At 45.6% G+C, this 22,895-nt stretch overlaps 1 protein-coding gene across 1 annotated transcript in view; it reads left to right on the forward strand.

The window, feature by feature from the left end:
• Positions 1-2,643: 2,643 nt before the first annotated feature.
• Positions 2,644-22,895, forward strand: part of LOC119390807 (delta-1-pyrroline-5-carboxylate dehydrogenase, mitochondrial) — a 44,569-nt gene continuing 24,317 nt past the window's right edge. The window contains exons 1-9 of the mRNA XM_037658504.2: positions 2,644-2,852; positions 5,127-5,325; positions 5,536-5,583; positions 6,757-6,912; positions 11,611-11,691; positions 12,102-12,176; positions 15,544-15,618; positions 19,178-19,365; positions 22,802-22,875. Of these exons, the coding sequence (XP_037514432.1) occupies positions 2,770-2,852; positions 5,127-5,325; positions 5,536-5,583; positions 6,757-6,912; positions 11,611-11,691; positions 12,102-12,176; positions 15,544-15,618; positions 19,178-19,365; positions 22,802-22,875 (979 nt within the window). The 5' untranslated portion in view covers positions 2,644-2,769. The remainder of the gene's footprint in view (positions 2,853-5,126; positions 5,326-5,535; positions 5,584-6,756; positions 6,913-11,610; positions 11,692-12,101; positions 12,177-15,543; positions 15,619-19,177; positions 19,366-22,801; positions 22,876-22,895) is intronic.

The following is a 22,895-nucleotide window of genomic DNA, read 5'->3' on the forward strand; positions in this document are numbered from 1 at the left end:
CTTTAGAGTAAAAGAGTGGATGCATATGTCAGAAGGAAGTATGTATGTGCCATCAACATAAAGAAACTTTCAGAATTGGCGACTCTGGGAAGGGTCATTTCCCAGATAGAAAAAAAAAAGGGGGGGGGGGTATGGTGAGGGGTGGTAAAATGCGCCCGGGAATCGAGTCCAACGTCCCGGGCTAGGGAAAAACCACCGGACGAGGACGACAATTCCTTGAAGGGGGCCCACACCCCCTTCAGGGATTTGGAAAGAATCTCGGTGAGTTAGTATATAGTTTGCCGCATGAAAGCTGCATCGCCGGTGAGAAATTTTGAAGTAATTGAAATAAAGTTGGTATGGCAATTGGCGTACTTAGCTATAAAATCGTCCTGATCGTGCAAAGGAAGCTATCGCTTCATTATCCTCCTAATTTTATTCCACCTTTGTGAGGCTACAGAGACGTCAACGGAGTTTTCACTTTGGGAGCCCCTCACCGTGCGGTCAACTCATTCACGAAGCAAGTTTTACGCGCCCGATGAGGAGAAAAATAAAAATAACAGCCACAAAGGAGAAATGAATTTTTTGTAGAGAGTCGAGGCTCTCCCACGATGCGTGTATATTTCGGCAGGCCCTACCCCGGGCGTCGCAACGCGAAAGCGACGGCCCGTGAGCAATCAAACAAAAATGTTTAAAATAATCCCCGACCTTACTGGTTCTGTGGTGGCCTGCACGAAAGCTGTACAGAAAGGGGGAGTTAGGGTGACAAGGAGAGAGACAGAATCGTCACACTGCTGCCCTTCCGCAAGCAGGGGTGCCACAAAACGCACTTAGGGGGAGAGGTCTCTGGGGAGAGGGCGGCTACCCCGCTTCGCGCGAGCGAGTAACTTTCCATGGAAAATACATGCAGGTGGCACTCGCAGCGCCCGAGTGCATGTGCACCGCAGCACCTTCAGAGTCTTTTTCGACTGCAGTTATACGAGATGTCGCAGAGAACATTAAAAAAAAAAAAAAATTAACACACCCTTCTCGAGGAAGGAGCAAATTTACTGAAGCTTAATGCCTGTTAGGTGTGGACGACGTTTCGCAAACATTAAGATCGATATAATTAGTAAGTAATTCGATAGCGATTACTATTTACCTTTTAAATTAATTACCGTATACGTTACATACTGAAAGTGACGAACAGTCGCCGGCGAATTTGCAACACATATCAACTTGGAGTGAAAGCTGGGGGTGACGCGGATTTCTTGGCTGTGAGCCATCAAACAATATGATATATACTTGAGTCACATTTGTAACAAATGTAGTTGAGCGTACTGAAGCACAAAATTATAAAACACCCGCATTTCGTCGCGCACATTGAGGATTGATATATCAAAACTTTGAACTTTGAAAACTTCGTTCTGGTAGACACGCCTTCCAACTGCTTATAAAATATCAGTCATCTAACTAGCAATTAACTTGACTGTAGTAATTATGGAAGTTCGCAGTATCCGACAGTTTACTTTCAAAGTCACGCTCTTTTTCTTTCCTCGAAAATCCCCTAGCTGTTAAATATTTTTTTGGAGAATTAGCAGAAACACCTCCTATGTTCCGAATGTTTTTTTTTTTTAAAGACAGTACAGAATTAAAAGTAAAAATCACTGCTAAAAAATATCACAGTTGTAGCCCTTGAGCGGACACTACCTGCGTAAGAGACCCAAATGCATATTCAGGTAAGATTTTTAAAAAATAATTAATTACTTATACGCGTCTTGCTATTCACGAATTGTGGTTCGCAAAGATCCACTTTGGACAAATATTTTGAGGGACACCAGTTCGAGATACCGGATACCTAAAATGTCTCATGCACGCAGACATTCCAGTTAACCGTTGTGCTTCAGTGCATAACACGATATTTTGTAAAACAAAAATGAAAATAGAATTGCGAATGTACCCCAAGGGAATCTGGCGCTGCTATGCTTAGTCTTTGAGGAACGTGCTGTTTGTCAACGGGGTTACGATGTTAGGTATGGTGAGTAAGTTTAGGAACGGTCAGCTGCCTGGAGCTGATTAACCAGATGCAACTGTTTCAAATGTTCCCGCGCTCTGATTAGTATATTTGGAGAGCGTTGGCAGCCCGACAGACCGGGCGCGTCTTCAGTAAAACTAATTACGATACTTGTAGTACGAACTTCCATGTTTGTTTCAGTCGTTTTCGTATTTTCCCGCGAAGATAAAAGACGATTTGTGTCACCAAAAGAGACGATCAATCACCGCAACTAGCACGAACGCGTACGCATAGCGACAGGCGCTTATAAAGTCCTACGTGCACATGGGCGAAATAGCAATGTCATAAACGACATCGTGGTGCATATGGCGTAAAACTGAAGTAAAGAATAAAGTTACAGATGTTCTGCGAAAGCCCTCAACGTTTCAATAAAGCTGCTCCCCAACGCCGCGCGGCTGCTGAAAGGCGGAGTAACACAGCGGAGAATGACCTTGGCGTGGAAAAGTTCAAGCAAGTTTTTGTGGCATAGTTAAACTTACTGTTATCACAACGAACGACAGCTATTAGATATCATGCACTGTTGAGGTAGTTGGGGCGTGCGTGTTTTATTTACGACGAAAAATGTATCAAGTTGTGGCGCTACTTTCTCGAGCGCACCGTAAACGTGAGCGGAAACGAGGCTTGCTCTAAAAGCAGACGAATTCGTGCCGTCACTCGTCCTGTAGCTGTTGCAGTCAGCTGCAGGCGTACTCAAGAGTGCTTCCGACGCTGGCTCGCTTCCGCCCGTTCATTTAACGATGGCATCCACCGTTCTCCAGCGATGTCGGATCCACCGGCTAACGAAAACACACAAGCGGTTACAACTGGCCTGTGCATCGAGGTGAGCTTCGACGCTCCACGGGGGCAAAACAACATGTTTCGGCCAAGTATTATAAGCCTATGCTTGCAGTTTCTCGAGCGGGTTTCGCAAAGCTGTGCCCACGTGGTACTTCGTGTCAACGGCCCGGGAGGGTCCGCACTGGTTGATTGATTTTCTGTATCGCGTGGCTTGATTGTGTGATCGCATGCAACGTAGCGTGAAGCAAGAACCCGGCCGGCGGCGAGCCGTTCAAACGCGTGATCGCACCTCGTGTGTGGCAATATCTGGAGAATGCGTCGAGTGCTCGTTGAATTGCGCAATGCCGGCAGTAGTCTAATCGGGCATACCGCTGTGCGTCTCGCACAGATCTCACATAGCCGCTTTTTTCTCGCACTCTTGTATATATATGCACGCTACTTTTGATATTTTATCCTACGACGATTGCGTGTGATCCACAATTTGTGTTACTAATCTAGATCGTCACCCTTCTCTGTACGAAACGTAACGTAGCTGATGGAGTTAAAGTTGACCGGCCATATGCAAACTTTGCCTAACGATCGAAAGCGCACGCAGCGCTGTACGTTAATTAACGACCTTGTGGCGTTGCGAGCCGCAAATTCTTATTTTAACCACGAATATCTGCACCTGCGTTGCTGCGTGTTCGCTGCTAACTAAAAGACGCCGTCAACCGTTGTCCACACCGCATTGCAAAGAAATGATGCAATACGTGCTAAAGCTAGCAAGTGTCTTAGAGTGTCGGATGGCAGGCTGCCGAAACTGAAACTGCTTCGGAGCCAAACGCTGTGCGTAAGCAAGCTGCGCAAAGCAGTGTGTCATGACGTGCCCAACATCAGTATGAATGACGAATGGTTTGAGTTCTGCGCTGGCACATATGTCTGAGGAATGTTCTCTCTCTCTTATCCAGCAGTCACTCGTCACGCATGGGACATATATTTGCCAGCGTCAGTGCTTCATGTTTCTTGTCTGCAGAGCAACGAGGCCTGTGTGTGTAGAAAGTTAAGGGGAAATCGGTAGTGAAGGCCGAAATGTTTCATTAATCCCTTGCTGGAGCTCCCATTGTTCATTGTTAAATGTATGGTGTGATATTTGAATATTGCATTGTTTATTGTAAATTATATATTTTTTCACTAAACACATGTTTGAAATGACACAAAAAATAAATGCAGTGCTGCGTGCCTTTTGTGCCCTCTGATGATTCCAAACTGTGTGAGAATTATAGTTGCACTCTTGTCATAGTTACCAAAAGCACAATCATTTGCCATCAACAGTGTCTTGCATTTCTAAAGCTGTCACTTCAGTATGTGTGCAATGCTATATCTTTAGGCAGCTCTGTTATTAGGAGATCTACTTGGCACTGTCGAATGCCGAATTTTTTCTGCTTAAATTTGTGAAAATGCCAAAATCTTCATCAGCACTCTCTTCACCTACTGCCGTTCTTCGCTTGTGCAATAACTTCATGTCAGGAGAAACTGGTGGTGTCACCTAACTTGTCCGAGTGCAGTGCTCAAGGAGCTAAACACAAACATTCAAACTTGATAAGTGTAACAGCTGTTCGCAACTGCTCGAGATAACCACGTCATGGGACTACAAATGTGGCCACCAAAAATGATGTCGACTCCGATGCAAATGTTCCAGCCAGTATTGCACCAGTGTGCCACCAACCGAAGACTGTAGATAAAAAAGTATGTGCATTGCTTCACACTAAAGGGACATGTTTTATTCCAAGAGCACTGCAGCAAGGTGAAGAAGGAAAGGAAAGGGGCACAGCTGCACGTGGTGAATTTGTTGTCAAAATCTACTGCAACTGCAAACAAGGAAAGTGTGCATTAATGTTGCTGTGAAGATACCCTAATACTAGCCGAAAAAGTGCATGAAGTTTTGCAATGACCTGCACCAATCTTGGGTTGAAGCTAGCGTAATCTGTATATGCAGGCAGCTGATTTATTAGTTTGTCTTTATGCATGTTTTTGAGCATTTGCTGTTTGGTTCAGTAGCCTGGTTACTGTACATTTAGAAAGGGATTTGAATAGCGCAAAAGTCGAAATATTGTGAAGCCGACAGGAGCAGAGCTTTTTCCATCGTCTGCACTATGTCGCATCTTTGCACGTTCGATTCCTTTCTTAACTGAACTGTGGTGGTTAAGTGACCGCGGCACGGTACGTGCTGCTGAGCACCAAGTCATGGGGTTGATGTCCTGCCACTCTGACAGCAATTTGCTGCAATGCAAGTCCGAAAATTCGTTGGCGAGTCTGAACGTTCCGCGTTTACGTGCAGGGTGCGCTCACTGACGTTTGCCCAGCATGTCGACGAATTCAGCGTGGCCAACGAACCCATGCTGTCCTATCTGCCAGGAAGCAAAGAGCGACAGGCGCTGCAGGACGCTCTCAACGAGCTCAAGGACACTTGCACCGAAGTGCCCATCGTTGTTGGCGGCAGGGAGATCAGGACCTCGGAAGCACGTTACCACACTGCGGTACGTTGAACCGACGTGTGGACTTCGTTGTCTCACTCGTCTAGAGTATTAAGCAGTTCTAGCTCGTATGTGTACTTCCTGCCCTTCACGGGATATGGTAGACTTTTGCTAATTTGATTCTAATGGGGTGAATGACACTTTACATCATTTTGTCTTTCAACTGCCAAGCCTGATTTCGCCTTCCTTCCTGCTTTTTCTTTTCTTTTGCAGCCTTTTGATCATTCAAAAAAGGTGGCAAAGTACTACTGGGCATCTAAGGTAAGCCCTCTTCAAGTCAACGTTTCATAATTAAGATTAAATATCAATACGGGTGACAATTTGTAGCCACTATCAGACTTATCACAATCACAAATGAGAAGACTTTTATCTTATCTTGCTGATGCATGGCTTTATTATCCAGTGGCATTGACATGCATGTTCAGATGTGTCATAAATCGCTGACATTTGTACTGAAGCCTTGTCATGGCTGCATACTTGATACATTTTTACAAACTATTGGTACCAGCATCTGTTCTTGCACTCCGGTCTTTTAAGTAACGTCTCCAACCCAACAAATTTCACTGACACATTACCTTTTTGCGCTTCTTGCGCTAAAGTTTTAGCATTATAGAATACCAACTAGCCCGCTCCCACACCTTACCTTTTACAGCCAGTGCTTACAACCACCCTTCGCCTTCCAAATCTTATGGACCTACTGTTTCGTCATATAAGTGTGTGATTATGTATTGAAAATAGCATCTGCGTGTTCGCGAAGACACTATTCCTTGAGCTTGTTGAGGCCAAAGGCTCTTTAGCTTGTGTAAGCGTGTATGTGGAGATGTACCATTGCTAAGTGATTTTGTTGTTTCAACTCGCATTTAACTTTATTAAGGCCCAAAGTCCGTTACAGGAGACCGCGGTGTTCAACAAGGTATGGAACTAGAATACGAGCCCATTATGTTCCAACTTATTTCAATGTAGTACTAGCCCCAGCATTTTTCGCATAAAAACAAAATACAAATCAAAGAAACTGCTACGGCGTATCTGTCGATAATTGTAATGCATGTCATGTCAGGTGTTATTTCATATGCACTCATTTGCAAGCATGCTGCTGGACAATCATCTAGTGTGGTACTTTACTTAAGAAACTTTGGCTGTATTTCTGTTTTTTGTTCACATTCAATTTCTGTAATTATTATATATTGCTGATAACTATCGCTTGTATGCCCTGTTGCTTCTAATATCCACGTTGTTTTTTGTCCTATCATCGCTCTTATGCCATGTACTACAACCTTGTATCGCGCTCGGTTTGTTTTGCTGTCTGCCACTCAAGCCACCAATTGGCTTTGACAGGCCTAGCCGCATGTACTGCTTTATTTGAAGGAATAAAAGGCATTATTATTATTATTATTATTATTCATCTGGCTTTGTCCACATGTAACTTGTTTGCAGGAGACGATCCAAGATGCAATCAACGTCAGCCTCAAGGCCCGGGAAGAGTGGGAGGCCAAGCCACTCAACGATAAAGTCAAACTGTTCCTCCGGGCGGCCGACCTGGTGGGCAACAAGTACCGGTACAAGCTGAACGCTGCCACCATGCTCGGACAGGTGGGTGCCAAGTCAAATTCGTCTTGTCGCTTTCAGCTCGTTACACTCGAAGAGAACCAGTAAAACGGGGAAATAAAGAAAAACTGATAGGCAGAAAGCAGATGCAGTGACACAGAGGTAGTGATGCAGAGTTGGCTTACAACTGAACAAATCGGCCCTGAAAAATGTGTTAGCACTCTTGTGTTTTTCATCAAGAAAGAATGTAAATCTCTTGAACATTGGTGACTTGCATAGATAAAATGAGCACAGTGGTTTAGCTATGGTACATTTGCACATTTTCTTTACCGACTGAGAAAGAGGGGTTTTTTGATATTCAGTAGAACCCTGCTGTTACGTTCCTCACTGATGCGTTTTCCTGAGTTTTACGGCGTTTTCCGCCGACACCGCCATAGCTTCCATAGGATCCAACGTATAGGCATGGCCGCTACATAAAAAAAAAACAGGTGCGGCCTGCTCCGTCGCGTCGCCGTCAATGGGCGAGCGCGGGTTGGCTGAGCGGCAGCTGTTTTGGGTGAGGGCGCCACTAGCACGGTCCTCAAGGCAGACGCCGGCTCGTGTTACTATGTGGTCGCCTCAGGATTTATGCGTGTCCATGTGCATTTTCGTGTGCTTTCTCGTGTCTTTCTTGTGTGTGACCGCACGTGTGAGCAGCTTGGCTCATGTTTCCTGCGCCTGAGTACGGTTTTTTGGTGCGCGCGTGTGTGGCAGACGGTTTTTTCTAGCGGTGTGATGACGCGAAGCTGTTTCGTGCCGCTGTGCAACTCGAACGTGTGAAAAGACGCTACTGTGAAGTACCACGTATTCCCATGCGATCTACAGTATCGGGAAGCGTAATATTCGTAATGGAGCACTGAGCTGGCGTTACTTTAGCTGGCTAACAGAGCTGGCGTTACTTTAGCAAAGTAACAAAAATGTATTCTGTGCGAAGCCGCGGGCACCCTTTTTGAAACCCTTGCGCTAAGTTGCGTGCTGCGGGGCTTCTGTCGCATCTCAAAAATGTCTGTCGGCGAAACGTAAAAAAAAAAAGGCTGCGCGTGAGCTTTCGCGATGGTCATCACATATGCTGGCGCTATGAGTGCTCGCATCGGTGAGTGCGTGCGAATTTCCTACAGCAACCGTTTTGTGTGATCGCTTCGTTTCCCACACCACTGTGCTGCGGAATCAAAAGATCTGCAGTGCCATGTGCGCGAACTGATCAGGTACTGACAGCTGCGCCGTCGCATTTGCGAAAGCCCGGCAAGTGCGCAGGGGGTGTGGGAAATATCTATCCCAATAAAAGTCGCAAGGTCCCTTATGCATTTGTCTAAGAGGATTCGAATATTCACAGCCGAACCAAAGCTGGTGACAGTGGAGAAATCTCTAAAGGTCGGGGCTGTTTGACGCGACCCAACACTGCCGGTGTTCAAGGCCACTGACGAACTTTCTCGCACAAACGAGCAGTCTTCTCTTTTTTAGAGAGGGAGAGAAAGAGTCGGTTCAGAAACCGAACCATTATTTCCAACAACCCTTGCGGCAGCATGGCTCAGCGCCCAACCTCTCTATTGTAAATAGTTATACGAAGGACTCTGGTCATACGTTTCTAGGAGAGAGAGAAGCACCTCTTTTCTGTACAGCGGCACGGGAGTACAAAGGCCCGCTGGGCCACGCTTTACTTTTCGGGGGGGGGGGGGGGGGGGGGCGTTGTCACGCACATTTGAAACGTGTCAAAGGAGATTGTGGAAGCAGCGGCGCCCCTGAAAAGAATGGATTAGTTGCAGCAGGGACAGGCTCTTCGCCTGCGACGGTGCAGAGCGAATTTTCTCCCTTTTTTCCAAACGTGACTTGGTGGCGTCTTCCGGTGGCTCAGAATGAAACTATAATGGGGCGGGGCCGCCACCTTAAACTCGTTTTCAGTGCTCGTGAAAGTAAGGCCTGCAAGATCGGCGTATTTCCGCCGTCGCATTGGCGGGGGCTTGTCATCGTTGATGAGAGCTTATAAGGTTGCCCTTGTTGCCTTATGTCCTGTATTTATTTCGTTCTGTGTCTGTGTTAACTAAGCGCACTTTTGAAAATGAATCGTCATCGTTATTTGTTGGAGGCATGTTCGGAGGAGATTGCGCGGTTCGCGGTCAGACTCGTCGCGCTGGTCATGTTGCATGTGCTTAGTTCTTTCACTCCTACAACTTTTAGTGCCAGAAGAATCGCACATATTGATTACATTTCCGTGGATGACACTGTTCTCAGCTCTGCGGTTCTGTCCGTCGACTAGATCGTGGCTGAGTGAGCCAATGAGTGCACCAGTGACGAAGTTTAGCAGTTGGTCGATCAGGGGTCATTTTCTTCGATGACAGCTTTCGGGGGTACTTTCACTTTCACGAGCCATTCGACCGTCTATGATGAGCCGCGGTGGCCCGACACTATGCGAACAGTGCTACATTATTGCTCGGAGACGCCAACGCATATAGCAACAATCTCGCGAAGGTATCGCTAAAAGTGATCGCTTGCCAAGTATCGGCTGTGCGGGCACAATATTTAGTAAAAGGATAAGGCACTGCACATGCTCAAAAAACTTTTCGTGCTTCTCAAGCGTGAGGAAACGCACCAGGCAACGCTGCACGGTTGTTTCAAACGTAAGCATTGAAATTAAATTCTGTACCACTAAACATTTTTTTCGTTTTTTCGGGTTCCTCAGCTCTTGTGTTTCCCGGCTCTTACGTTTATTTCTTAGGGTGCCCTCAAGAACGTGTCAGCGGGGTTCTACTGTAGATGTAATCTGTTAGTAAGCCACCTCTGTGTCACTGTCTCCATTTTCTGCCTCTCATTTTTTTTTGTATTTCCACATTCTAGTGGCTTTCTACGAGTGCAACCATGTACCAACTTGCCGAACAAGCAACTCTCCTCAGCTTTCACCTCAGTTTAGTGGTTCTGCTAACGGTTGCATGCAGCACAAGTTACTCTAGTGCTAAATAAGTTCAAGAACTTATATTGGCTAAGACGTACCTGCCAGCTCTTGCGACTTTATTGTAGTGAAATGCCAGAATGCTGGAGCTGCGTTATGGTTGTTGTATTGACTTTGTGGTTGAAGGACACCGAATAAAATTTTTGTCGCTAAAATATTCAACTCGAATTATACTCGGGCATTAAGTGACAAACTTAATATCGTTTTGGTGCAGGAATCGCCAGAAAATAATGAATTTGATTTATTTTGTGAGCTACTGCTCTTAGCAATCGTTATGAAACACGGGAGATGGCATTGATCATGTGGGATACTACCTTGTTACAAACCGATTCGTTTAGTGCAAGTGCATGAAGAAGGAAAAAAGGCATATGATACTTTCTTTTTCAATGACCTGCACTAAGAAATATACGGTTAAAAAAACATACCATACAACAGTAATACCTCTCTGACTCAAAGTAGTAAAAACCGAAAAAGTTTCGACTTAGCCGTTTTTTCTTCGAGATATGCGAGTTCGAGTTAACTAGTAGATATTACTGTAATTAGCCCAAACAGTCACAGTATGATAATACCGTGCTCACACCACTCCCGTTGACATCGTTAGCCTTTGTCTGCTTCTCTTACTTGCAAATCCTAGCGAATGATTTGCATTTGCTTTGTGCCATTGTCTGTCTGGTGCCCAGACAAGCTTTGTGGCCTTGGAATGTGATGAATGTGGTCTGTAAAGCATCTACAGTTGAAACCCGCAATAACGAAATCGGCGGGGAAAGCACAAAATTTCGCTCTTGCGGGAATTTCGTTTGTGCGAAAATGCAGCAGAAAAGACATGGAATTTACAAAAAACACATTTTATTTCCAAAAGTCGGTAAGTTTGCTTTGGCGGGCCTTACCATGCAGCAATTTCATGCCTCTCGACTCACACTGTAAGAAATGGTGCATCGCCACGTCGTCGTCGTGCTCGCCGAAAAACGAGCGAATTGTGTAGAAATGCATTCAGCTCATCCTGCGGGCTTGTTGTTTTCTCTGGCTGCTCCGGTCGTTGCTCATCGGGATCGCCCACGCACACGCTACTGACGATGGCTTCATCAGTCACTTCCTCGTGCACCACGACGCCTTCGTCCGAGCATACGAACTGATGGACGCTGAGGCCATCGGGAATTGCACCAAGCCACCAAGCGACCAAGCAAACGCTCCACAATTGGCTCCACACACGCGACCATGTGCGCACAAAGCCGACAAGCACAGCTTCGCTGTGCTTGGCTATAGCGATAGCTATTGGCTTTGAAGCTATCGCTGTAGCAATATTTTCGCACAGTTTAATTGTAGCATGAATACATTTCAGCAGTTTTCGAATGTAGGTAATGTTGCGAGAGTAGATGCGCACTCGTGTTTCAAAAATTTCGTTAATGAGGGACTGCGGTGTGAATATCTTTTGTAGTCGCGAGTTACGAAATGCATTGACTCCTATGGGCGTTTGCAGGTGCTCCGAAAATATTTCGTTGCGGTGAGAATTTCGTACCCTCGGGATTTCGTTATCGCGGGTTTTGACTGTAGCACAATCCAGAAAGCCCCTGAAATGGCAGCACCTGGAGCTATCTGAGCATCTCTGCGTGCTGTCTTGGATAGGTGTCAACGGGACTTTTTTTTTTGTTCACTAGCCCTTTAAACTTCTATAGTGCAGGTTCACCATTGTATTAATTACCTAGCTGTTTGCAGTGCCGGGTTTTAATCTTTATTTTGCATTGCTCTTCTTCACTTTTCAGGGAAAGACCGTCTTCCAGGCGGAGATCGACTCTGCAGCAGAACTTGCGGATTTTCTGCGGTTTAACGCCTACTTTGCCAAAGTGAGTTTTTCATTGCCTAAAGGGCATATAAAAATTTTATAATCTATGCTGACATTATTTTAAGGCACGCCGTCTCTACTTAACTTGAGTGAACTCGAGCGTGCACAAGAAATATCAGTCATTGCATTAAAACGTGCTTTTTGTACTGTCCCAACAGCGGTAATATTTCATTAGTTACTACGTTTCACATGTGCAAAAAAAAGTGCACTTCACTCGGGCTTCGCCCGAGGTCGCATGTTTACAGTACACATTGACCGTTCACTATAGAGGCAGCATGGTTTGCTGTGAGAGATGCTAGTGGAGGTTTTCATCCTTTTTGAACCTTTGATAAGGAGATGCAGTTTTTGTTGTCTCCATTTGAACTCTTGAAGCTGTAGTCTCCATGTGCAAACTTCAATCCTGCATTCCAGGAGCTCACAAAGTACGAGCCCATCTCTACTGACCCCAAAGTCACGGTGAACCACTACCGACAGCGTGGGCTTGAGGTAAGAAGACGTGTACAATGTGATGCTACCACATGTATTTTGTAAAATGTTTTGAAATATCTACTACCGTTGGCGAATCTTGCATGGGCAGGTAATAAATGAACACATTTATAGATGACAACAGTTAGTGGTCCCCGTATCTGAGCATCGTTTCGTAATTTTAAAGCAATGAAACGACTGTAGAGAATGCTAAGACATCTGTATCTGGATAACTTCATTGGAAGAAGCTCTTAACAAGGGTTTCATGTCCCTCAGTTGTTAACACTCGTGTCAAATATTGCTCTGCCAGACAATGGCCCAGAATTGAAACTGTTCCTGTGAACACCCGATTAATTAAAGTGCTCATATGAATTTAGATGTGGTCTGAAATCAAGCAGGACTCTCTTTAAAGGGGCCCTGGAACACTTTTTGAGCATGCTCAAAAAGCGCTGCCAGTCGGTAGTCGAGGCTCCCGAGAACACGCGAGCCAAATATTATAGCGAAGCGCACGGCCTGGAATTTACAATAAATTCTCAAAGTCAGCTGAAAATCGCTACCTCTTCTCTCGACAAATGATGTATTAGTCCGCAAAATATGACGCGATTGTCGGCAGTTCCACCATTGGCTGATGTTATAATCATGACAACACCCTCATTATATTACTTTCGTTGTTAATTTTTAGTTCAATAAGTAGATAATATTTATGTTTATATTATGTTATGCCGTTAAAAACACCGAACATACATTAATATTAGCACTTCCGGTCTCACCGACAGCTCGTCTGCTCGTAGTTGCGTGGTTGCGTTTTCTTCACCATGTGCAGTGCTGAAATCGTGAATATTTCTGTGCTTTTGACCATCGCCGGTTGCCGTTGAGAGTGGCAGCCGTTCGAGTGTTGCCTCGTCAGCTGGAAACTGCATCGTCGGCACGTTCTCACGACCGACCGAGGCAGGGGTGCAGCATTTCTCCAATAACAATGCTGGCGCCGGCTAGCTTAGGATACCTGTGTTCGCTGTATGGCGAGAGTCCCGTTCGCTGTCTGTTCAGTATGTCATCGAGCTGTACCTCGGCGTATCCTCCCCATAGTCTCAGGTTCCCGAGAAACCGCGACACAGCAACCAAGCAGACTCGCATTTTCACGGTAGCTGCACACAGCCAGGGGATGGGTCCGCGCCGGCCCGATGCCCCACGATCCTTTCTTCTAGTCTTTAGTTTATAGCAGCAGCGCCAAGCGAGCGTGCTCAAGGCTTGAAGTCCACATTCACATCGAGTAGTGTTTACATTGCATACCGTCGACTCCTGCGTCCGGTGACGGCGGCAGTTCGGGTCGTCGTCTGCCAGTGCCGTCTTACGAGGTGGTGTATCGGAGTGTGGGTCGAAACCCATCTCAGCTGTCATTCGTTCCAAACGCGCGCGCAGGTTTGCGTCCATGGTTGGCAGAGCGATGAAAACACTACGGCAGTTCGAGGTGCACACCCAACATTACCAAACCGACTTGCAGTTTTCAAGCACGCGCGATAAACGGTGCGATGGGCTCCGCTCGACGAGCACCACGCAAGCCGACCGGAAGTGGCGCCACAGACCACGTGGTTGCGCCCAGACATCAAAGAGAAAAAAATGAAGAAAGATAATCCGCCGGCGTTGACGTAACTCTTGAGCAGAGCCTCACACCTCCGTGCTCCCTCCCTCCACGCCCCGCGCAGCTTTCCGCGCGTTGGCGGCGTTGAGTGGAGGGAGAAAGCTGCGAAACGTGATTTCTATAATTTGGTAACACCACTTAGACTTGACGGATTCAAAAAATTTTTGCGGCATATGACTCGTGAAGAGTCATACCCCTTAATAATGAGACTATTCCATTATAACTCAGAAAGGTGTTGCAGGGCCCCTTTAAATAAAATATTGGCAATAAAATAGATAGCAATATAGCCATCTCAGCTGTGGCATGTTTGCTTCAAGAAGTAGAAGAAAAGCTGCAGTTATGGTGGCTTGAATGTTAACAGATGTTTTTTTTTTTTCCCAAGAAGTGATGATCCTTTACATTTCTGCTGTGGTCTTAAGTGGCCTTTGTTGTGTGCCTCAAGTCTCCCAGTGCTGCTTGTGAAGTCTAATGCAAGCCAGAGATTGAGTGGATGAAATTGATAGTGTTTTGTAATGCATTGAATGGTGGTAAAAAAGAAGATGCAGATTTGAACAGTCAAGATGTTAGTGGATAATATGAACCTGGAAAATGCAGTTTCATGTCTGGCAGCTAGCTTAAGGGGAGATGTGGGTCTTGAAAAGTGTGTTTTGAATAGTTGTGTGAACGGAATGAAATTTAATACACTTATTCAGTTTTTTTCTGCAGATTCCAAATCTCTGAGTAGATTTTGAATAGCTACATTAGAACAAAAGATATGCTAGTTCTGCAGCGTTTTCTAGCACAATTCTTACGGGAATTTTTGCCAACTTCTTTTGTCAAACACAAAAGCAAAGTATGTGACAAGATTGCCAGAAAGCTGATCTAGCCGATCATGCTATTTATTTTCTTATAACATTGTTTACCACATGATAATTCTCGATAATCGTGAAGTATATGAAGCAAAAATTTTTCACGCGTATTTGCGTCCATTTATTTTGCATTCGAAGTTCAATGAAAACAATCAAATTAGCATCATCGGCTAGACAAGCTCTCTGGCAATCTTGCCACATATTTTGCTTTTGTGTTTGACAAAGCAAGGTTGCCAAAAAGTACCCTAAGAAATATGCTCTAAAAAATTGCATACCTTTTGTTCTAATGCAGATAATAAACATCTACTTGAAGATTTGGAATCTGCAGAAAGAACTGAATAAGTGTATTAAATTTCATTCAGTTAGCTCAACTAATAAAAAATTTGTTTCAAGACCCACATCTCCCTTAAAGCAAGAAAAAAAAAGTGTCACTGCCTACAGATTCCAATAGCGCAATTAGTCATTGTTTTGCAATAAGCCACCGAACCTTTATGTGTGCCCAAATGCTGAGACTACTATTTACCTGCTGCCTTTAATTTGAGTACATGGAAGTGCTATTCTTTTTTCTTTTTTGACACTCCATCCATTATTGTTTATTGTTTGTGCTTTCTTTGTTCCTATTTGTACTGTTCGGGTTTTATGGTTTTGAAATCTCACGTATGTGTTCGGTTGAATCCTCCCCACTATAGAATGCCCGCTAAGGCTGCTAGGGTATTGAAACAAATAACAAAAATGAAATTGAATGGAGCGGAAGTCTAGATAGGCTAGAATGGAGGCCTGAGCCATCATGTGATCTTGGAAACTTGAATAGTCGCGATCATTGGCTGGCGGTGTGAGGTGTTCCTACGATGGAGTACCGCAGGGTCTTAGTGAAATAGTGCAATGTGGTGCTTGTTTTCAGGGTTTTACAACAGCTATTTCTCCTTTCAACTTCTCAGCCATTGGAGGCAACCTGGCATCAGCACCAACATTAATGGTAAGAGGGATTTTCCTTTTTTTTTTTATGGCTTATGCATATTTGTTGATTGCTCTGCAGCTGCGTTATCTGAAAGGATCTGCTAAATGACTCATTCAGCTCTGGGTATCGGTGCATGATTTGCACGCAAGCATCTAGTCAGAGCAGTTGCATCAGTGGAAGCTGTTTCACTACGACAATAGAAAACACGTGAGGGGTGCTGTATCCCGAATGTTATCGAACTCTGTCGTACTGTCGAGTCTGCCACCTTGTCTGATATGATTGGCTTACGAGGACACTATGACCGGCCTTTGTGATTGGCTCAAGACATCAACATGGAGGGACTTGGCGGTGTCTATAGTAGCAGCCCAGCTCCACCCAGATGTGAAAGCGACGTTAATTTGTTTTGTCGACATTACACTCTTAATCAGGGCCAGCTTAAAGTGCTAGATGTAGCCAGAAAACCGGACATTTATCGTCTGGCTTCTGGATATAGCCAGCATTTAACCAGGAACCGACTAAGAGTGTTGGGGGAAGGACACCAAGGAAAGCAATAGATTGAGCGTTTTACGTGGACATCTTGAAGGGGTCCTGAAACAAGTATTTTTCTATGTTAGTACTTTGAGAGTGACTCCAGCTAATACAGAGAATTTATCAGCCTGATGTTTGAGAACCCACTCAGTTCCTTCCTCGGGGGTAACACTACGAATACTTCAGGAGGTTATACTTTGAACCCGCTGAGCAAGGAACAGAATCCTAAAACGTCGGGCTGATAAATTCTGTTATTTGGCTAGAGTCGCTCTCGAACTCCTGATCAACTTTCCCAACCAGACAGGCAACTGTGTCAAAAGGTTCAGTTCCTTGCTATCTTATCATACACTCTAAAAAAATAGGGTGTATTTGGGGAGTCTTTCTGTCACGCATTAATCGTCGTCTGGCTTGCTTGCATTTTCTTTCTCTGAAATTGCGCGCTGACTACATTCCTCTCAAAAATGCAATGTCATGCCCTTAACACGCACGCTCTTAGTGAACGAAGAGTACCTGGTGCACTGCAATAACGGAGGAAAGCACACGAGATGTATGACGATTATTGTTGTGTGGCAGAGAGAAGGCTCAAATACTATGCCCTTGCGCTTTTTTTGGAGTGTAGTAACAAGGTTGTCTCTGTTGCCTCAAGAATCTCATGTCACAGATCTGTCACGTACTACAAACGGAGTTATCCCATGAGCCGTGCACTTTCTCTTTCCTTTGGGTGCCACAAGCAACGCGAGAAGCTACATAAAGGGATTACGCAGTTGAAAAGCTGTTTTGTCGTGCATCTTACATGATTTGTGAAAAAGAGTCACACATGATAGTACTACGTACAGTTCGTGTGCAAGCGCCTGCCTCTAAGTTGTGCAGTTGTCTCATGTATCGTAGTATGGTCTTGGCCACTTTCTCTTTCTTTTTTTTTCTTTTGGCCATATTGGCCACTACTTCCGATTAGGACGTTTGCGGCGCTGCTACATAATGCAAGATGTAACCTTCGAGATCATATTGTTACGTAAAATGACACGAGGCGTGACTATTTACAAGTGTATTTACACTGATGTGCACAGCATCGAGCAAGATGGAGGACAGCACCCACAGCAGACAGCCAGGCCAGTCCTCTTTGTCGTCTTCTGTACGCAGAATGTCTGGCTGGCCCCGGCGGTAAAAGCGCCGTCTCGGTGCGCTTTAACCATGTTCTTCAGAAGGAGGGCGGTATTGTTTTAGCCGACTGACGTGCACTACGTCACTGGGCGTGTTTGCAAGCGGGCTAGTCTCGGAAACGGGAACGATCTCGTAGGTGACGTCCGTTACCTGGCGGACGATATGGTACGGACCCATGTAGCGGGATAACAACTTCTCGGACAGGCCAACACGACGAACCGGGCACCACAGGAGAACTAGGGAACCAGGCGAGAAACGAACGTCGACATGCCTGCTGTCGTAGAGGGTCTTCTGGGCTGCTTGTGAAGCCGACAGCCTAGAGCGGGCTATCTGACGCGTGTGGTCGGCACGAGCGATAGCATCCCGTGCGTATTCGCTCGGCGGAGATGTAGTAGCCGGAAGTAGGGTGTCCAGTGGTAACGTCGGATCACGGCCATAGAGCATATAAAAAGGTGAGTAACCGGCGGTATCATGACGCGATGAATTGTAAGCGAAGGTCACGTGAGGTAGCGCCAGGTCCCAGTCATGGTGGTCAGATGAGACATACATGGAGAGCATGTCCGTGAGAGTGCGATTTAGGCGCTCGGTGAGGCCATTTGTTTGGGGATGGTAGGAAGTGGTCAACTTGTGCTGCGTTGAGGAAGAGCGTAAAAGATCGTCAATGACTCGTGACAAAAATGCGCCACCACGATCGGTGAGCAGTTGACGAGGAGCGCCATGGTGTAGAATGACGTCGTGGAGCAGAAAGTCGGCAACGTCAGTAGCAGTGCTGGTGGGGAGCGCTCGAGTGATGGCGTACCTGGTCGCATGGTCTATAGCAACGGCGACCCACTTGTTGCCAGAGTTGGACTCAGGAAAAGGGCCGAGAAGGTCTACACTAACACGGAAGAAAGGTTCGGTAGGGATGGAGATCGGGTGAAGGAGTCCAGCAGAGGGTGCGGCAGGACGCTTCCGACGTTGACATTTATCGCAGGAGGCCACGTAACGTCGAACGGACCGGGCGAGACCGCGCCAAAAGAAGCGGCGCCGGACACGGTCGTACGTGAGAGATATGCCCAGGTGGCCGGCAGTGGGCTCGTCGTGAAGCTCATGCAGGACCGTTGAACGCAAATGTTTAGGCACGACGAGAAGGAACTCGGGGCCATCGGGCAGAACGCTACGACGGTACAGCGTGCCATTCACGAGGACGAACATGCGGAGTGACGCGTCGTTAGGGGCAGATTCGAGACGGCTAATGAGTGATCGCAAGGAAGCATCGCGACGTTGTTCTTCACCAATCTGAAGAAACTGAGACATGGACATGACGCTGGGGCTAGGCTGGATGACCGATCCGTCTGGCTTTTCAACAGGGTAACGAGACAAGCAATCGGCGTCCAGATGGAGGCGTCCAGACTTGTAGGCAACTGAGTAGGAGTACTCCTGAAGACGCAGCGCCCACCGGCCAAGTCGTCCAGTAGGGTCCTTCAGTGAAGAAAGCCAACAGAGCGCGTGATGATCTGTTACGACACGGAATGGGCGGCCATACAAGTAAGGGCGGAATTTTGAAACCGCCCAGACAAGGGCAAGGCATTCCCGTTGCGTAGTTGCGTTCAGACTTCGAGAGGAGCCGACTTGCGTACGCAATAACACGATCAGTGCCCCGCTGAGTTTGGGCCAATACTGCACCGATGCCATGACCACTAGCGTCTGTGCGCACTTCTGTATACGCAGAATGTCTGGCTCTTGATGGGTTAGCTACGTAGCTATATGTCGGCACTTTATTCACGAAACTGGCCTTGGATAGCGTGCCTTTCCCATTTTTATCTCTTCTCCGTGTTCTCATCTCTGTGTTTGTATCTAGCATGTAGCAATCTCGCTAACTTATCTGTATTGCTTTTGCAATCCCCAGGGTAACGTTGTTCTATGGAAGCCCTCGGACGCAGCGGTCCTCTCGAACTATTTCATCTTCAAGATCTTCGAGGAGGCCGGCTTCCCACCCGGAGTCATAAACTTCCTGCCCTCCGAGGGACGTGCCTTCGGAGACGTCACGTCAGCATCCCCGCACCTGGCCTGTGTCAACTTCACGGGCAGCGTCGCGTGAGTGCTTTGCTCTGAACCACAGTTGCGAGTCAGTTAAGAGGCCGATCGCGTTTGCTTTCTCATTTGTAACACATCGCTTCAAGCGTGACACGACGTTGAAGTTTTTTCTTTCTTTAATTAAAGACCGAAGTTCCTCAGTTTCTAGGAAAAGTGGTTAAATTAAAGTGAAAAGAAAATGACACAGCAGTATGCATGGTACAAGGGTACTGTGTAATCAGTTTTTTTTTGCAATTGTACTTAATTTCACACGTAACTTTTTTTTTTTTGAAATACCTTTATTGCCACCATATGGATGGCTATATTGGAATTTGGAAGTAAGGCTAACCCTGTAAGCTCCTGCAAGCAATCGCGATGGTTGCGTGCCTGTAAAAAAAACCTGAATCTGTGAGAAATTGTTATTATTTGTTAAAATGTTTAACATAGGCTTGTGCGAATATTCGAGCACTTCGAATATTCGAACGAATATTACAGCATTTGAATTCGCTTCGAAACGAATTTAAATTCTAGGAAATTTCGAAGTATTCGAAATGAACGAATAGACCGCATGTAACCTTCCTGTAAAGGTGGTTTCACTGCAGTGGAGGTGTGCTGTACCGTGAATACACCTTTGCAGGAGAAATCCGCACTGCCGCGAAGCCCCACTTCAAGGTTAAATGAACATACAGTAAAACATTGTTAATTCAAAGTCACTGGGACTGTGAGAAATCTAGTTAAGCGGGTTTTCGAATTAACCAAACATACAAAAAGCGGGATGCAAGGAACTTTGAATTACTGGAGAGGTCGTTTACTGTGCCTGCTAGTTTGCGGCTACAAGGATTATGTTTTCTAGCAATACCTGGCCCCAATTTTGCCGCTAAACCGGGCAAACGGTGGGCCTCGCTGCTGCCCGCGCAAGGAAAAAAAAAAGGGAAATACACGGTCTCGTGGTCAACTAAACTGCGCACCTGCGGGAAAAAAAAAAAAAAAAAAAGACGTGCTTCACTGCAACACAGTGGTGACACGCAGGCAGCACGTCACCTGCTCCTCGCAACGCCAGCGCATCATGATGTGACTGGGTGGAAAAGATCATCATTGAAGTTTTCGAAGTAGGCGTTGCAGGCAAGTACTCTGTCAGCAGTGCAAGTGCGCAAATTGCCGGAACAACCGCCAATCGGAGGTTCGCATACATCGCGAATTCCGTCACATCGCCCTTTATTAATTTCTCTATTTTCCCAGAAAGAATGGGTAAATCATGACGCGCCGACGTTGAGAGAAGCATGCGTCATGCTGCCCGCGTGTCACTGCTGTGTTACAGTGAAGCACGTCTTTTCCGCAGGCGCACATTTCAGCTGATCACCAGACCACCTTTAGTTTTTTGTTTTCTTGCGCTGGCAGCAGTGAGGCTGGGATGCTTCACTTGTCACCCATTAGTATCGCTACATTGCATTGCCTTGTGGCTTCTAAGGGCCATAGTTTCTGCGGATTTGTGGCTAAATCGGGATCGGGAATTGGCACATGGCACCCAAAGTTTTTTAATTAACCGGGCTGGTACTGACCACTGCTTCAAATTATCGACTCAAATTTACATTGCAAAATACGGGGCTGCAGAGATCCTTCTAATTATACAGGATTTTGAAATTACCCTCACATCGATTCATCATTTTTCAAGTTTAAAAGCTTGTTATGTACCGGCTTATATGCTCTAAGTATACTAAATTTGACAACGTAACATATTTTACAGGTTATCACTTGCACTCTGCCAAAAGACAAATCCTGCTACTACTCAAAGTGGCTTCCACTTCCCTTTGAACCAAAAGAATGACATATGCATATGTCTTTTTTCAACTTTAAAAATATTTCTCTGGTTAGCTTGGTGATGACAGGATATGCTCATTTTTCTTTGAAATATGTGATATAAACTATTCGAATTCGCTTTGACCAAATCACTATTCGCTTCGAATTCGCTTCGGACCTCAAATTTACTATTCGCACAAGCCTAGTTTAATGATATCCGATAAGGTCTTGCGTGCCTTTTGAAAAGAGCCGCACATGATAGTACTGTTCACATGCAAGCGCCTGCCTGCAAGCATGCAGTTGCCTCATCTGTCAGAAAACCACGTGGGCAAGCATCTAGTGGTGAATGTTCAAGATGTACGCTCAAACCTCGATACAACGAACACGGATATAACGAATTTTCGGATATAACGAAGTTATTTTCGTGGCAGATGTGACTTTGTTATAATGAGGTTTGAGTGTATTTAAAAACAACATAGAAGAAGTTGGTCATTGCAATGCCGATTAGGTAAAATAGAATGCGTGACAGTGCTCTATGACATACTTTTCTGTATCCAAAGCTGTGTCAGCGTTGTCACAAATTAGGTGTCGAGAATGTACGTTCAATCGTCGGGCTGCATGTGTGTCACAACTGTTGTAGTGCGTTATTGAATGTGCATAAAAACTAACGACTTTGCTCCGTCCTGTGTTCTTTCTTGGCCTCCGTTCAAGTCGCGCTTTTTTCATTATGAACTAACGACTGGTTTAGAGTGTATGGTGGCATGTGCATATATTCTGGACTTGACTTCAGCCAAGTCGATTAAAGGAATCTTTATTTCTCCACGAGAAATATGGGGGTGGCAGAAAGAAGCCGCAAGAACTGCAGCTTGACAAGGCTCCGGCACTCTACAGAGTCCAGCGGCACATGAGCATGATACAACATCTAATTGTGAAAAAAAAATAAGAAAGAATACATAAATGTGGGCACTTTAAGGGAGTGAGAAAGACTCGCAAAAATTGTGTGAATACTACTGGAAAGGGCTTCTTTGGTTGATTTATCATGAGAAACGAAGCTTTCAATGAAGCACTGCGTAGTGAAAAGAATATTACAGTAATAACAAAAGGCATACAAGCCAAGGAAAAGCATCTGCAAAGACCGTAGCATTTGAGAAACTGCTCGCCACTATTTAAACATCCTTACTGCTTGCTGAGCACAGGTTTGCTCGTTGAAGTGTTTGTTGTTTGTGGCAGTGTTTTGTGTTTGTTCATGGCCACTACAATGCGACAGTGCCACATAGGGCAGCATGGGTTAGAGCTCGTTTGTCCTGGTCTCCTTGGCGCTGAAATTAGGCCAGCAATTCATCAATGTTGCAAAAATATTAGGAAAAGAAAGATTTTCTTTTTTTTGTTCAGCACATTATGACGACGACAGACCTTTGTATGATAAATCTTTGTATGATGACACAACTTTGTCTGAGTAATAATACATATTCTTGCTAGCATGCTTTATTTTTTCATTCTAAAAGACTGGGCGTGCAAAAACGGAGACAAGAAAGCAGTCAGGACGCCACAAACTTTCTCGCATCCGTGTTTGCACGCCCAGTCTTTTAGAAGGAATACTTGCCAACTAGCTTAGCTCTCTGTTATTCTAAGCTTTATTTTCTCACTCTCTCACTTGCAGGACATTCCGGACGATATGGAAGCAGGTGTCCCAGAACTTGGACATCTACACAAACTTTCCAAGACTAGTAGGAGGTGAGCTCGTGTCCTTGGCA

This window comes from Rhipicephalus sanguineus, chromosome 4 (genome assembly GCF_013339695.2).
Source record: "Rhipicephalus sanguineus isolate Rsan-2018 chromosome 4, BIME_Rsan_1.4, whole genome shotgun sequence".
NCBI lineage: Eukaryota > Metazoa > Arthropoda > Arachnida > Ixodida > Ixodidae > Rhipicephalus > Rhipicephalus sanguineus.